The 16,848-nt window shown below is 37.6% G+C and overlaps 1 protein-coding gene across 50 annotated transcripts in view; it reads left to right on the forward strand.

The window, feature by feature from the left end:
• The window catches only part of LOC139122555 (ankyrin-3-like), a 193,505-nt gene that overhangs the window by 103,259 nt on the left and 73,398 nt on the right, over nt 1-16,848 (forward strand). For all 50 annotated transcript variants that reach the window (XM_070688054.1, XM_070688071.1, XM_070688084.1 and 47 more), the window contains 7 exons: nt 1,847-1,945; nt 4,560-4,658; nt 9,312-9,497; nt 10,219-10,317; nt 12,707-12,805; nt 14,843-15,040; nt 16,312-16,509. In XM_070688054.1, coding sequence (XP_070544155.1) covers nt 1,847-1,945; nt 4,560-4,658; nt 9,312-9,497; nt 10,219-10,317; nt 12,707-12,805; nt 14,843-15,040; nt 16,312-16,509 — 978 coding nt within the window. The remainder of the gene's footprint in view (nt 1-1,846; nt 1,946-4,559; nt 4,659-9,311; nt 9,498-10,218; nt 10,318-12,706; nt 12,806-14,842; nt 15,041-16,311; nt 16,510-16,848) is intronic.

The following is a 16,848-nucleotide window of genomic DNA, read 5'->3' on the forward strand; positions in this document are numbered from 1 at the left end:
AGAAAAATACAATATTCGATTTTCCAAAATACTAAGACAATGAAAATTTTTCTCACTCCAAGAGGTTTAAAATGAGCCCCCACAAGTTGTCAACCAGAAAAGTATTGTGAAAATTTGAGAGTATGAATATCTGTCCCTGAGGCAGTACAACCTTAAATGATTTTACATGGCACTCCAGAGTTTTGACATTATCAGACTTATGAGCAGTGAACTACTGGTATGTCCACGTACAGTTGAAACTCTACAGACTGTTGCTTCCTCATATGGAATTCATTTGCATGCCGTCTTCCAGGGATGTTTTTACGAGATCTGGCTGCGCCAACGCCAACCTAGTCAGTAACAGTCAGACAGGATTTATGACCAAATCCTGTTTAACCATGATTTATTTCCCTTGGTCTTCTAGACATTAAACACAAATGTTTTCAATGCTTTCTTCCGACTTACCCTGATATAAACCTGCATTATCATAAAATATTGTGTCACACAGGGATATATCTCTGTAATTCTGCTGTTTTTGACCGGTACAAGAAGGGTTGAATTAACTGCTCAGTGCTGTCTCTTGTAACCGACAAACAAACGAGCTTCAGTGCCTATTTTAAGGAATTTACTGATATAAACGGAATCTTTGAAGAAATGCTTTTGTCTTTACAAACAGTCATTACAGTCGTAGCTAGGCGTACGTCTGATTGGAGTGTACTTTATCCTCTATGTGTAGATATGATAGATACCATTCAGTTTTGCTGGTGTTACTTTTCAGAAGTTTAGAAATTTCTTATGTCATGTGTTATGTGTGGTAGTGATGATGAGGATGATATGTGTGTGTGTCTGTGTGTGTGTGTGTGAGAGAGAGAGAGAGAGAGAGAGAGAGAGAGAGAGAGAGAGAGAGAGAGAGAGAGAGAGAGAGAGAGAGAGAGAGAGAGAGAGAGAACACAAAAGTAAGCATTTATATCATGATCAATGAATATACCCAAGTTTTAAATTTCAATTTCAAATAAGACTGCAAGTTTTCACAGCTACAGCATTTTATAATAAAGATCACACTGCCATTTAAATGAAGTATATCATTTCCTTACAAAACTGAGGAATAATTTGAAAAGCCTAATACCAATACTACCGGTAGTTTCTTCTTTCTTGTAATTGCATCTATATCTCAAAATTTTCAAAATGACTTTTTATCTCCAAATCTGAGTGGTATATTAGTGATACCATCAGATTAAACTATAATAATACATGCATTACTGGCAATCATATGGCTGGCTAGCTATGTGCATATCGATGTTGATACAAGGCTGTATCGATAGTTTTTATCTTCAATATTACTCAAAGGAACAAAAAAAGGGATTGTACATGCATGCATACAATGACTTGTATACAATTATACAAATTGTATCTAATCATTGAATCCATTTTGCTTCTATTATAAGAAAACTTAAGAAATGGATAATGAATGTGTAATTTGTAATGATGTTGATCCATTTGATGATTTTAGAATGTTTTATAACATATGTCTATATAATTAGCCTGATGGAAAAACGTCTGATAAAAGCCTTGCTGAATGTTGACCCAGCAGATTATGCATTAATTGATGTGTATAATGTATAATTCCTGACTGGGTATACTGGTATTTTGTGTGAAAAGTGTAAATATAGGTAAATTATTATGCTAAAATTCTATGTAAGAATTTCAGTTTTATCACATGAATGACTGATAAGGCAGATAATGTGTAAATCCTTGGTTATTGTTTGTATTTAATTTCCAAAAAAGACAATCTATTTGTAACTAATGTCACATGTAATTATCTAGGTATAATATCTAAATGTAGAATCCATTTCTCATTGAATTACAGAAAGGCAACACAGCTCTGCATATTGCATCTCTGGCTGGTCAGAAAGACATCGTCAAGATATTGGTAGAACATGGAGCCAATGTCAACGTTCAATCACTGGTAAGCTAATTAACTCCTACTTTCTTTACCCCCTTCCCCTCCCCATCCTCCTCTAATAAAACAAAAAGATGAGGACACCGCCTCCTCTTACCATTTTTGTCATTTCTTCATATAAATAATTCATCTATCCTGTAAATTAATAACAATGTACTGAAGTCTGATGATAAAAGTTAAGCTGCTCACCCCAATCTCCATGTCGACAGGTCCATACTTACCTGTTGAAAACAATAGGTTTGGACCAAACCATGGTTGTGAATAGACTCTGTCACAGCCCCTCAGAGGCTATACACTAGTGTGGATGGCCTGGCTCAGTGCAAGCCAGCATAGCTGGCTCAACGAGCTGGCACCAGCTGACTGAACCAGGCGATACCAGCCTCAGTGTAAAGCCAGCAAGGGCTTTGACGGAGTCTAGGTTTTGAAAGGATTACAGTAAAATCCATCAATATGTCCATGTTACTTTAAGATGCTAAAGCAATAATTTTGCAGTGCATTGTGGGTGTGCAAAATCTCCCCCACCTCAAAAAAGGGGATTATACTACAATTAATCAGTCATGGATAAAGTATTATGTCATTATTGTGCAACCAAAGGATTGTTTCACTCGTGATGCCTGAATGGCAATACAAGAAATGAATTGAATTATATCTTTAAGCATTTCACTGATAGATACTGCGAAATTTGAAACCTCGATACTATATAACAAAAAATCCTGATTCTGTACAAGGGTTGCATTTTGGACCGATTACCATGTTACATGTTTGCAACAGACTGTCAGAATAATTGAAACCAAATGTCGTAAGGCGGTAGTTGAAAAAAGATAAACAAACGATGCTTGTACAGTTTGTATGCATACTTTATAATTGATATAAAGTTTTATCGCACAGGAATGCTCGCTGTCAGCCCGGGGCGAGATATTATATCGGGAACATTTAGGGCTTGATGAGAACATTTTGCGTGCTGTTTAGATATTTGAGAGGCTACAGTAAGGCGAATGCAATCAATTGAGAAATGTTACTTTCCAATTTATTGTCTGTGCTACTACTGAAGTGAATTTCATTTTCTAATTTCACTGGATGATGACAAAGCATAATACCAATCATTTTAAAATGTGCTCACCATGCACACTTGTACGCTTACCCAGCAAAATTCAATAAAGACATACGAACTGATTAGCGTCAGCCTCTGTAGATTCAATTTGAACATGGGTTATACTGGCCCCATTACTGATTATCGTTGCATCGTTTTCTCCGCTCTGAATGATCATCTGATGTTCAAGAAACCATGTGGTTTGGAGATAAAACTTGTACATATATCAGATCTGATATATCCTAGTACCTCTTGGGAGCTTTTGTCACCTCTGGAATTTCCAAGATCTGTTTCAATTTCCAGAGTTGAATTGAGCTCATAATGTATTTCTGCAACAATTTCTTGGACTTGGCAAATCCTAGGCATGTCTTTAACCTTGACAACACCAGTTAGGTGGCACTACTAGGAGAAAACTCACGCTTGTGGAAAGAAAATAAATTGCGTTTTTTGAAAAAGTGGGAAATGTGCTGGAGGAACTTCCTTCCTTTTACGTCATCAACTTGATGAAATCGACACGGTGAATTAATGACAATTCATACTTTTTTTGCTTGCCCATTTTTCAAGCGCTGTTGGACCATGTAGTGGTTATTTCTAGAATGATCCTATACATATACAGTACATGAACGCTGGAACTTTGAGACAAACAAACCTGACTCAAAAATTGATTTACTCAGAATGACTGAGATATGTTGTTTGTGTACGTTCCCAGCAAAAGAGTCTTGACTTTGTCTTTCTCTTCCTTGTAGATATTTTTCTTGTAATTTATTTATAAATAAATACTATTTTTGTAATGATTTGTGATTTCCAAATTTACCAAAGTTTACAGCAGTAGACATTATCATTTGAACTTAATGACAAAGGACTCGTTAGCAGACAGAAATTGAAAAAACTGTCAGGGATAGAAAAATAAACTAACTTTATCTCTATTTTTGAGTTCTTTTTCAAAGAATTTGTGATGTTTGAGTCAGTTGAATTAGATATATTCACTGACAGATATTTTTCTGTAACACCATGCATTCCACTGTTTAGCTAAATGTTCCACTAGTATCGTTGTACTTGCAGTGATCTCAAAAGTTTGGCGGTATAGTATAGGGCAACTAGGAACACAGGAATATACGGTTGCCCCAAATCCATCTCTAGACTCAAATACAAACACTGATTTAGTGTTAATAAAATACACGGAACTAAAATGACATTTGCAGGAAAGTGGTCTGGTTTTTGTTAACCTACAACGTTGAAAATAAACTGTGAGTTAAAACTCTTCCAATAGGTGATGAACAGCACCAACACTTTCCTGAAATTTAACTCCACTGGTTAACCTCATCTTACCATAACCCTTTCCACCCCATTCCCTAATGTAGTGGTCCAACTATAATTGAGAAAATGTTCAGGACCAAACCAAACAAAAGTAGTAGGAAGACGGGGTGGAAGAGGTGCCTCTGCTCATATTAAAGACAGTATGGAATTTTTCATCAGTCTTCGAAAGTGATGATTGTTTAATAACAATATCTATTTTCTTTTCATTTTCAGAATGGTTTTACCCCATTGTATATGGCCGCTCAAGAAAACCATGAGTCTGTTGTTAGATTTCTGCTTGCCAATGGAGCCAACCAGACCCTAGCTACTGAGGTGAGAAATTAAGAAGTATTTTGCTTCATGAAGGTCCAAATTTTACAGATGCTTGGAACAAGAATGTTTCTTAGGATTTTTTGGCGTTTCATACAAATTCTCAAAATCCTGAAATTGGGCTTTGGAGACTCTTGAATATAGAGAAGTTCTAGACAAAAAAACTGCTGGAAATAACCGAGTTTTGTTGAAAAAATGTACGAAAATGGTGTAGTTATGGGTCTGATCATTTTGTTTTCTCGTTCTGTGTGATCGTGTTTTCCAATGACTCTCCAACTTGCCCAGGAAACCCTGATATATGATACAAAAATATGGTTCCCCTCATTGCCTGTAGTGAATAAAGTGGAATTTTACGTTGAGTATTTACAGTAAGCTGCGGCACTTCTTGATTCACTTTAACACAAAGATATCAGACTGCCGGTGCCTACTGAAAATTCCATCAAAATTTGAACACGCTGCACGGTATCCGTCAACTTCCACGTCAACACTCCAGGGATAAAAGTTACTTTGCTGAAAAAAACACGCAGGCTTGAACTGACTTAACTCCCCTCTGGCGACTGCGGCCTACTTTAAAATCAATTGTATATTGCAAGGGGCCTCTACAAATATACAGTGTTAAACTAGAGTTTTGAAGAGAAAGTCTTTCTCATTCTGTATCAGTGCGTGGGAATCTTTCAGTAGTGGGCGTATAACCCTTGAAATGTAATCATCCGTGATGAGATGATAATGTGTGTAAACAGCTAAGGTGCAAATGCTCTCATTTTGACATCTCTTAACAGCGTCTTTTGAATTTGTAATGCTGTTATAAATGATGCCAAGTCCTTTAATTATTCATATCAAGAGGAGTAAAACATTTGATCCAGTCATTTTTTGTTGCACCATACATGATCAGTAACATGCAGAATGTATATGCACAGATACATGTACAGTATGTAAGAACACTGAATTCATCTTCAATCTGCAATGTGGCAGTGTGAGTCCACACTGGAGAATTCTTGTCGGCAACGTATGTTATCCATGTACGGGCTATAATAATAAGTTGAATGCTTGGCATGTATGGGTGATTAACAAATTGTGCCTGATACATAGATAGTATATAACTTTTAAATTAAATATTGACATTACTCATCAAACCGTCTTGTTGTCTCAAGAAAATTTAAACGGTACGATTAGTATAAAGGGTACAGTGACAGTGAGGGCTTAACTCTGAAAATAAAGTTTTATGAAATTCCTAAATTTACTCAGAGTTAAAGGCAGGGGGAGCCTATAAATACCCCCTATCTCCCTGAGCATTCATAATCCAACATGAGTGGCACATGGTAGCAGCGTCAACGAATGCTCCCGAAAATTTTGATCCTTCAAGAACCATGGTGTAAATTAAAGCACTGTCCCAACATATTACGTTTTATGAATACTTGTGGAATCACCTTGTTGGCGAAATTCTCTCATTTTTTCCATTTTAAGTTGCTTTTTGATGCCAAAACTGCTTCGATGCTGTGTTGAAGCGTCCAAAGAACAATTGATGAAAGCGTTCAAACAGCTGCCAATCACGAGGGGACGCGCAAAGGTGCAAACGATCAAACATTTGTTGTGTACATCGGATCGATTACGATGTCAACAATGAATAAACGATTCTTACTATCTACTGAGCAAAATGCTCGACCAACGGTTGTATGGACAAAACCGGCGACATGCGGACCCATTTTGGACCGAGCACGAAAAACTACTTTTCTGACTACTTTCAGCCGAAATCAACTCGATTCCGATATGTGCCTACACAAAAAACTAAACCGCTCACAGAAGGCGAAAAATTGCTCTCGTGACTTCCAAAACCATTGTTTGCTGGCGATGCACGGTCAAAGGCAAATGCAGTGGCCGGCCATTGGATACCTTCATGCACCGTCCCTCCACCCACGTGGGTGGAGGGACGGTGGTTCATGCAACGATTATACAGGTGCCCATAAGCTACATTATTTCCTGTCGGGTCGGGGCGATGAAACTAAATCGCGATCCATTCATATCAGTTGGAGTTGTCCAAAAAGAGACACTTGCCATAGACTATAGCATCAAATGTTGACCGTTCAGACTGAAACACGATGAAAGGTCTGAAGATCGCCGTGATGTCGTTCTTCTCTGTACGTTTTTCTGAGCTTGTTTTTTACTAAATTGCTCTAATATTATCTGACGTTTGTTTGAAATCTTTATCAACTTTTCTTTCCCAACCAGGGCACAACATTACCTTTTTTACTTTCATAGTAACCTAGGATTCATTTAATTCGCTGATTAATAGACTCTTCTGTTCTTCCTCGATTGTCTGTAACTGACTTTTCTATCCCGATATCGATATTGCGTTCGCACTCACGTGTCTTGAAACTTACGTCATTCCCTGAAATAGTTTTCGGACAAACTCAAGACATTTGACAAGTCCTAACGAATAGTCGGCAAAATTTACAGAAATTAGCAACAATAATTACATGTATGGTAATTTTACTGTCTTTAGCCTAAGCGGTTCGCTTGGCAGAAGCAGTATATAACGATCTGAGTTCCCATTTTTACCCTACAGTGTGAGTGTAGTATTCGAACAACTCAGATCATAATCTTACGCTGTTCCGAGTAGCCTGGGCATTTTTTATAATAAACAATAAATTTAGCCTATCAAAATTACTCGTTTTTACATTGCTTGGATATCGATATTTTTTCTATATTTTTTGACTTTTGATTTGAAGTCTTTTGATTCTCCATTGGCGGCAGCACATGTACGGTTACAACCGTCATGTGATCACCGGAGTGTGCTTGTAAAGTTGTCGGGAAGTTGTTCGGAAGAAAAGGCATTTTGTAGTTAGCGGCTGCATCTCGGGATTTTTGAAGATAACAACCCATTATACATTTCCTACATCTTTGAAAGGGGGATTACGGTAATCTTTCCTGTGATGAAAATTTTGTGAACGTCTTTGCAATGTGTTTCCACGATGAGTGTAAACTGATTCTCTGTTAGTAATAAATAAAATAAATTTTTTACTATAACCCAAACGGTAAAATCGTCAGAAATGGTCCAGTGGCCGTGATAAAATAGACTCGGGAGCAAAAATCATTGCGAGGAAGATAGTAAGAAATTCACATTGCGATATTTGCTGTCGTATTTCTCAACAGGAATAACGCATTTTTACGCATTGTGAATAAGAAGAGCAAGGTGTTCGGCAGTCAATTGCTTCTATCATAATAATCTTGATCGCAGCTATTAGGCGAGAAGACAGCGGGCTCTTATAATCTTGCAAAATTATTGATATTAGGCCTATGTCTTTGTGTTGAAAATTTTCGATCGAAGGCAGCAACAACTCAACTTCAACAGCCGTGGTATATTGGGAATCGTGTTTATCACTGGACGCAGAACTACCTTGATATCAACATTACGTTCTGTACCAATGTACGCCCCTGAAAGTTATAGAGTCAGCTGTGGCATCGGCAGTTACACATTGGTCGTAATCTTTTCTTATTCTGCCCGTCTTTTGTACCGTCTAGAAATTTCAAAGCTAGAAATTTTTACCGTGACATATAACACAGTGACCTTGCACACTAATGATCATTCCACTGTTTCTGTTGGGGTTTGTTGGTTGCCCCGTGGCCCCGGTAAAATCTTTTCCATAAGATACACAGTTGAATTTTTTAAAGGTAAATTTAGTACATTCCCAGTTTGTTGGGTAAGTTTGTCTAGAGTGAAAGGTTGAGTTGACACTGATAGAGAAGACGTCGGGCCGGCACAGTTGACTGAGTGAGGTCCGGTCGGTTTGGCGTTCAGTCCAGAAACCTGCAAAGTTCTGTATCATGATCGTTCGGCATTTGGGTGTTTTAACTCAATTTTTTTTTGGACAAAGTAATTCAGTAATAATGTACGCCAGATTCCTTGTGTTGTTTTGCCACCGTCATACGCGTATACGGACGGCTTGAGATTAAAAACGGTAAAAATATTCAGTGCTCGTAAATGCGTGCAAAGTTTATTTAGTGACTGTTTACGCAGTATAGTCATCAATACGACTAGGATTTGCCACCACGTAACGACTGTAATCCTGCATCAATAGTCCATACGAAAATTTTGTGCTGAATCGAAGGAGGTAAAAATTACGGTAGGAAACGTCGGTCCATTTTCCGTCAAAGTTGTTGATCTGCAACATCTTCAATGTGCACAAACTACATGAGTGGCTGTTATAGGTCTACACGTCCCACGTGCTTTCCACTGTTCCTTGTTACGAGCTATGTTCAAAGTGCGGAGTTATAGACATTGTTGAAGTACCGGGTACATTGATTGTGTTCGAAACCTCTACCTGTTTGCTCCTCGTGTTTTTTGTGTGTCCTGAAGTCGACTGGCTCTATGCTCTCTGTTGCGTACACACATAGCTGTCAGGATTAAGATTTTCTGGGTAAATAGATACACTCAATAGTTTATTCCGCCTCTGATGCAAAGATACACACTGTTTTACATGTGCCACTCCTAGGCCCTGGGATCGATTGCCATACCTTTAAGGCTACTGAAAATTTTAGATGCGCACTTCGCACGGAACAAATGCTGAAACTAAGATTCATAATCACAGCTGATATCCCTTAGAAATTGAATTATTTTCTCAAAATCTTACTTGGATATATTTTTCTACTTCTCTACAGGATGGCTTCACACCACTAGCTGTAGCTCTTCAGCAAGGACATGACAAAGTAGTAGCGCTGCTGTTAGAGAACGACCGCGCCGGCAAAGTCCGACTTCCCGCACTGCACATCGCTGCACGCAAGGACGACACAAAGGCAGCTGCCTTGTTGCTTCAGAATGACCATAACCCTGATGTCAATTCCAAGGTAAAACTTTCAGGTTCTTGTCTTTTTTGAATTTTACAATTTTCAAAAACATAGGATCTTCATCAAAGTTTAGAAGCAGAGGAGCAGGTAATCTGATACTATTTTTGCTTCAAATATACAGGTACCATTTAGGTTTTCACATATTCTTTTAGCTTTACGTCATCTGTTTTTGTGGTAAAATAATATCAACATATTTATCCACGTAAGTGCCATGTCAAATTTAATAAGTGTTGCACATTGTCAATTTGCAAAAGGTTTTGAATTTCTCCATGGATTGGCTTTGCCATGCATGGCACTGATATTCCAATAGACACGATCAAATCTTAACTGAAAGTCCAAAATCTCAGAACCAAAAGTCAGTATGTTCAGAAACGTCTTGTCAGTTGCTGCAAGTTTTTTGTCATGTGTTTTGTGCAAAAGGCAGCGTTATATGTAACACATAATTGTTTGCCTTTCACGTTGTAAAAAATTCTTTTTGAACCAAAAGCCATGAATTTATTGTCTTATTGATAGCAAAGGATTGTACCATTCAACTTTGAATATTTGTGCAGTGAATCTGCTGGGTATGAAAGCTAAAATTCTTGAGTATTGTGCACAGAAAAGAGTCACATGTCCATAGGACAACTGTGAAATTAGAACACTCAAATGATATACTTTAGTTTCACAAAGTGAGTTGTAACTGAACCCTGATTTGTTTGGTTTCAACACTTTCTATTCACAGAGTGGATTCACACCTTTACACATTGCTGCACACTATGGAAACACCAATGTAGCTACACTGCTGCTGCAAAGAGGAGCCGCCGCAGACTTCTCTGCCAGGGTAAGGTCACGTCCCCTCTTTGGGTCAAGGGTCATAGGTCATGCAAGGCCATGCAAGTTGCCCAGTGTGTCCTGTTTAATTAGAGTGGACAATGAACTTGGAATCTTGAAAGCTAAACAAGTATGATGTTTGTGATGTGAATCTTGTTGATAATTTACAACATAAAATGGCAGTGTAGCGCGAAGACTAGTTCAAATATGACCACAGTGCAATATGGTTGTAAAAGGTTCAGTTTTTATGAGGCAGGGTATATATTATTTATTATAAGTAATGATGGCAGGTGTGTCAATATTTAATGTAGTTTGTTAATCATTGAGTATTACAAGACATTAGTGACCTCAGCACTAATGCTAAATTCTAGGGATGTCATATATCACACAACAGTGAAAGCCAACAGCTGAACTTGACACATGAAATGTGACACCAAACGATTACTTTGGCATTGCAGTTATGTGTGTTAGATTCCTTTTGGTATTGTGAGGAAAAAACTCTACATCGATGTACACTTTGATTATGTTGTGTTTCCTAATCAAATTTGATGATGAAATTTCTAGCAAATGGTTTTTTGTCTAATTGAATGAAACACGTGAAGCATTCACTTTAATATTGCCATCTGCAAACTTTCAACTTTGTCTCAGTATGCAATGGGAATTTACCAAACTTTACACATTGAAGAGTTACCAAATCCCCTAGAACTTTCAAGTTAAATACAAATTAAAACTTTTGCACATTTTTTCTCGATCACTTGTATGGAATAGTTGCCGATCAAGCAAAAGAAATTCAACAGCGTAAAGCTTTAAAAATCAATGTTAGATCTTTCATCCTTGGATGGGTTAGGGGAGAACCATTTGATTTCTGGGGGGGATATGGAGGATTTTGAGAAAAAAAAATTGTCACCAGGTGCAGTAGAAGAAAAAAAAAATTGATCCTGTCATGGCCTGAGAAAAAAAAAATTGTCATAACAGACAGAAGTGAAAAAAAAATTGTCACAATGCACCAGAAATGAGCAAAATTTGGAAACCTTATTCTCATGTATTCTTTGCCGGCGCGCCGCCATAGGCGGCGCAAATGTTTTTACCACAAGCAATTCTTATGTTTTTTTCCCAGCACTTATGATATAAGCATTTACTACATAGGTCTACTTTACACCTCAGTGCACTCAATGTTTTCCTTCCCTTTTCTGACCCAAGAAATCATATTTCAGGATTTCTGTTGCAATATCTCAATGGCATAGGCACTATCTAAAGGGGACTATTTGACTTCTGTAAATTGTGAAAATTTAAAACACAAGACAGGAGTCAATAAACTAGTGTTAAAACTAATATATTATTCTCTCAATATAAATATTGAGGAACAACAAATATAATGAAATACAATGTATGAGCCTAGTTTCTCTGACCACAAAAGATAACATATCATATTCAGGCCTTTCATTAGAAGCTGGCAGCTGGAGAAATGACAGAAGAAGGGGACAGATTTTCCGTTCCTGTATATTCATTTCTCTTCAGTCTCTGGCAAACAGAACTGTTTTTCACAAAATGTATTGTCATTGTTTGGTTGTTGAATGTTGTGACTCAAACACTGATCATGCAAATGTAAAAAAATATCAGTGTTCAATGTCATTTTCAAACAGTTTTATCGAGTGCAAAATAAACTGAAACTCCTCTCAGATTGCACCATTAAACACATCAATTTGTCAAATTTCCAATACGAGAGGGGGAACCCCCCTCTCGTGCTCTCCCCCTTGGGGTGTTCTAAGAGTTTCACTTATTAAAAAAAATTAAAAACACCTCTCAGATTGCTCCAGACTGTACCATTGCACACATCAATATCTTAAAAATTTCGGAGTTTCAGGCCGTAAATAATCACGACTCCCTTATATACAACGCATTACAAACTTGATGACCAATGAAAAAAAAATTTGCACTGCCACTCCATTTGAAAAAAAAAAATTGATGCAGGTCTGACAGTGGAAAAAAAAATTGCTGTCACTCTGACAGGAAAAAAAAATTTGCTCCCATACCCACTTCCTCCATACCCCCCCCCCAAAATCAAATGGTTCTCCCTATAGGAATCAGCATTGATTCAGACAATACTGCATATGCCCATTTCATTATTTGATAACATCATTCCCACTGATCAAATGGTTTGACCCATACCTGTGGTGTCTCAAGTTGACCGAGGTTTGCCCCATTCTTCTGTGAGGTAGGAGTCAAGGGTGACCATCTTCACCGTGGAAACATTCATTGAAATGTTTCAGTTATATCAGGTAGAGTCATTATTGATGAAAAAATAATTGATTAGCAAAATGAATAAATACACATGTGAATTATTTTCTAGATAAACAGAATTCTTATTGATAATTTTGTAATGGTTTGGTATTTCACAGAGTGGAATCACACCCCTGCATGTGTCCGCTAAATGGGGTCGTGTCAATATGGTGACCCTGCTGCTTGATAGAGGAGCCAAGATAGATGGAAGAACCCGAGTAAGTATTACAGAGTCATCCTGGTCTGGAATCTTACAGGGTCAACTACAGTGGAGTTACTAAACTGTTTGTGAAGATCCTAAAACACTGACACAGAGTGCTAATGGACATAAACAGAGAGATTTTGACTGATTTGAGCTTATAGTGGTGTGTGGTGTCTCAGACTTTGTGCTCCTTCTTGCAATGACGCAGTGGGGTCCAACGCTTGCATTGATGATGTGTGTGCCAAAAGAGGCATAAATCTGATGAGATTGTACAGAAAGTAGATCATTTCAACGATTCAAAATTCAATGAAATGAAAGGACACAAAGTGTTAATAATATAGGTACACACTTGGAAGATTGCGTTCATAAGTTCCTTGTCCTTACATTTGTGAGAATTTCATGTGGGTATGAAATATCTCATAGTACCAAGTGAGATGTTTTGTCCTTGGAAATGTTTGAAAACTAGGTGCAATTATAGTTGCTATATCATGCAACAAGTGAAGTCAGTTGGTGACATTTGGTTATTGTGTGAAGTTAATGGCAGATTTGGAAATTCACGGTAGGTTTTTGAACGGAAGGTAGGGTGTTAATCTTCAGTTATGTCATTATGAAATGTGTCCTAGTTTATCAAGGTCTGATTTTCAGAGCACTGTCACGACCCATATACAAAAATGCTTCAGTTTGCCATGGTGAGAAAGATGAATATTGCCATATTGCAAAATACACATGTACATGTAATTTGCTGATAAAACTGTTTGAGGAAGTTCTTTTGCTTGTTTATAGTGAAGTTACACAGCAATAAAAAAGGCTAAAGACTGCCTGTGGTTTTACAGTTATGTACATAGTGACTCAGGTCATGGATTTTATGGTCAGAAATACCCAACCATAGTGACCCAGTGGGTAAGAGAAGTGAAATATAGACTCAGCTGTGAAATGAAATGGATACATTTGACTTCTGAAACGAATCACATTACTGTAATTTACGAAGTAATATCGAGCTATTAATGAGAGGAAAGACTGTAATGGTGCGTGTAGGCGGCCAAGTAATTCTATAGCAGCATAGCTAGTTTACTTGTAATAGGTTGCCAAGGGGAAAATGCATTTTCTACAGCCATGAACCTGGCCTTTCATTGTAACACTAACACTATGTGTCAAGTGTATATCAGCTCAGTAAGGCTACTGTAATGGGTTATTTATGTCTACGTGGGCTGTTACAGTATTACAGTAAGAGTGCAGTATTCAAGATTGGAGGTTAAAAGGACAGTTTTGAAGGACACAACTTACATGTAGTCATCGACTCCATCAAGTCCCATGCCTTTTATTTCACATTTTGTAATCCAGTTCATCCTTAGGATTCAACAAAGAGAATTAAGGCAGTCTTTATCAGACAGCGAAACTGGAATTTATAGGCTTTCCGAAAGTTGGAGAAATCGCAAAAACAAATCATGTTCTGTTTATTGTTGTGTGCCATTATTTCATAATTGATGATGACTTTGGGTCAAACTTCAATGGACTGTTTTGAGCAGGCAGGGATCATATCAGTAAAAATAGTGAATTCTTTGAATAAATATCATGGAAGTTCATGATCCGAGCGGGAAAAAATGGGTGACACACAAGTAATATTCATGATGTCAGTCCGACCAGCAGTTTTATGTTTGGTTTGCAAGTTGTTGTGAAATGAGAGATCCCCACATACCAATGACAGGTGCAGTGCAGTGACTTCAGTGACCATTGAAGTAGGTTAAATACTCTTTACCCTGACACAGACACTGCCATCGCTGACAGACTGATGAAATTTCACTCTTTGAGTAAAAAAAAATCTCTGCACTATTTTGCCTGAATCTGAAGATATTTAAAAAGAGTGGTAGTTGTGAACTCAAAGTTATAAAGTTATGAAATCCCTTGTATTGATTATTTTTGATACAGCATGCATCAATTTCATTGTAGAAAAACCCATAATATGTCAAAGTTCCATTTCCACTCAAAAAATATAAAAAATTTCTATTTTTTCCCATTCTCAAAAATACTTTTTGCTCCTTCTCAACCATTACAGGATGGACTGACTCCTCTGCACTGTGCAGCAAGAAGTGGCCATGACCAAGTAGTGGATCTGCTACTTGAGAGAGGGGCACCGATCCTGGCAAAGACCAAGAATGGCCTGGCTCCATTGCACATGGCCGCACAAGGTGATCATGTGGACAGCGCCCGCCTGCTATTGTATCATAAAGCACCCGTTGATGATGTAACTGTGGTAAGTGAGAGCAACATATCATTTAATTAGGGCTTGTAGCTGTAACTTGAGATGAATTTTTTCACTATTTTTTGTATGTCATTCGCAAAGTCTTGTTCTTCTCCTCAAAGCACATTGGAATACCAGCTATTGAGCTTGTCAAGACAGCGTCTGTATGTGTAAAAAGCACTGCTATGGTTTACATTTGAATTTCAGTCCGGACCAGAATTCACTTGTCAACAATAACAATGCAGTCTACACATGTACAGGCTGAGTTGCCAAGCTGAATACTGTGTATATCAACATGATTTGAGGAGTAGAACAGACGTTGTGGATGTTATACCGTAGCACAGAATCAATGATGGCTATGAGAAGCTTTAGGCATTCAACAGAGAACATGCAAAGTCTATATCAAAAGAAATTATTTGGTTCAAACATCTGTAAGTTAGTAACCTTTTCAGGAGTTTTATGTTCACAAACTTTGTTGGATCAATCTTGTCCAAGAAGTGCGATATATAGTTCCCTGTAAAACTGCTTGATTGCCATGTCCATAGATGGCAAAGCATGGTACCAGAACATCCGGACAGTCAAATTTTGTATGGTACATTGAGTCTTTGTATAGACAGGGTACATCTCCTTGACCTCAACACTTAAAATATGGATAAGAAGGGATTACTGTTTTGTAGGAGAAAAAGTGATAGGAAGCTACCTACTTTAATACGGTGATTCAGTGTTCCGTCAATCAGTATAGCTCTGAGTGGGCTTCATCCTTGGTCAATCCAGGGTTGTATTTGGAAACCTGCTGGTTACCAGGAGTGTGATTGCTTTGTTTATCTGCATCACTTCCAGGATTAGCAAACTAAAGAAAGCAGTTTTTTCAAGGGGATAAATGCCAAAACACTTGTCCATCTTTCTGTCCTACATACGTACAAACATTTTAAAATACAGTCTTCAATCCCTCATTCGTGCATTGACATTTTAATCTGTTATTTTCCATCTTAAAGTTGCATAAAGTTGATAGATTTGTGTAAGATTGATCTGATAAAGAGGCCAAACCTTTGATATAAACTGCAATTTAAAATTTTCTTACATCAGATAATTTGTCCATCAGATTGTTCTTCTAGCAGAAATGAACAGTCTAGAATTGACATAAATGACTAACATTATCTTAATCTTTAGAAATTAGTCGTAAAATGGTGGACACAATTCCCACCATCTGCTGACCAACGTCAGACAGATAGCACTTTTGCTTCTCAGAGACCAATCATAGCCACTGCCATTTATTCTTTCAGGACTATTTGACTGCACTTCATGTCGCTGCACATTGCGGCCATCACCGAGTGGCCAAACTGTTACTGGATAGAAAAGCCAACCCTGATGCCAGGGCACTGAATGGCTTCACACCGCTTCATGTTGCATGCAAAAAGAACCGCATCAAGGTTATTGAACTCCTACTCAAATATGGCGCATCCATTCACACCGTGACTGAGGTAAGCAAGTTGGTCATCTCTCCAAAATTCCTCCCTCATTGCTTTCCGTAATTATCAATAAACCTTGGTATTTGAAGGAAAGAAAATGCTGTTCAATCAGAGTGTGTCGTCTGTGAAACAGTTGCAGTGTAAAATATGTTAAGTACAATAAGTAATATTTAACCTTTTCTTGGCCAAATTTTGGTATAATCTTTACTTTTTCTTTGGAAAGTTGAAGTTCTGCAGAGGGAAATGAGATGAAAAGGCCCAAGTATTCTTCAGGTTTTCATAACTTGTACAATAAATTGAACAAAATGATAGTACCCTCAAGAAAGAAATAACAAAAAGAGAAAACAGTTG

This window comes from Ptychodera flava, chromosome 22 (assembly GCF_041260155.1).
Source record: "Ptychodera flava strain L36383 chromosome 22, AS_Pfla_20210202, whole genome shotgun sequence".
Taxonomy (NCBI): domain Eukaryota; kingdom Metazoa; phylum Hemichordata; class Enteropneusta; family Ptychoderidae; genus Ptychodera; species Ptychodera flava.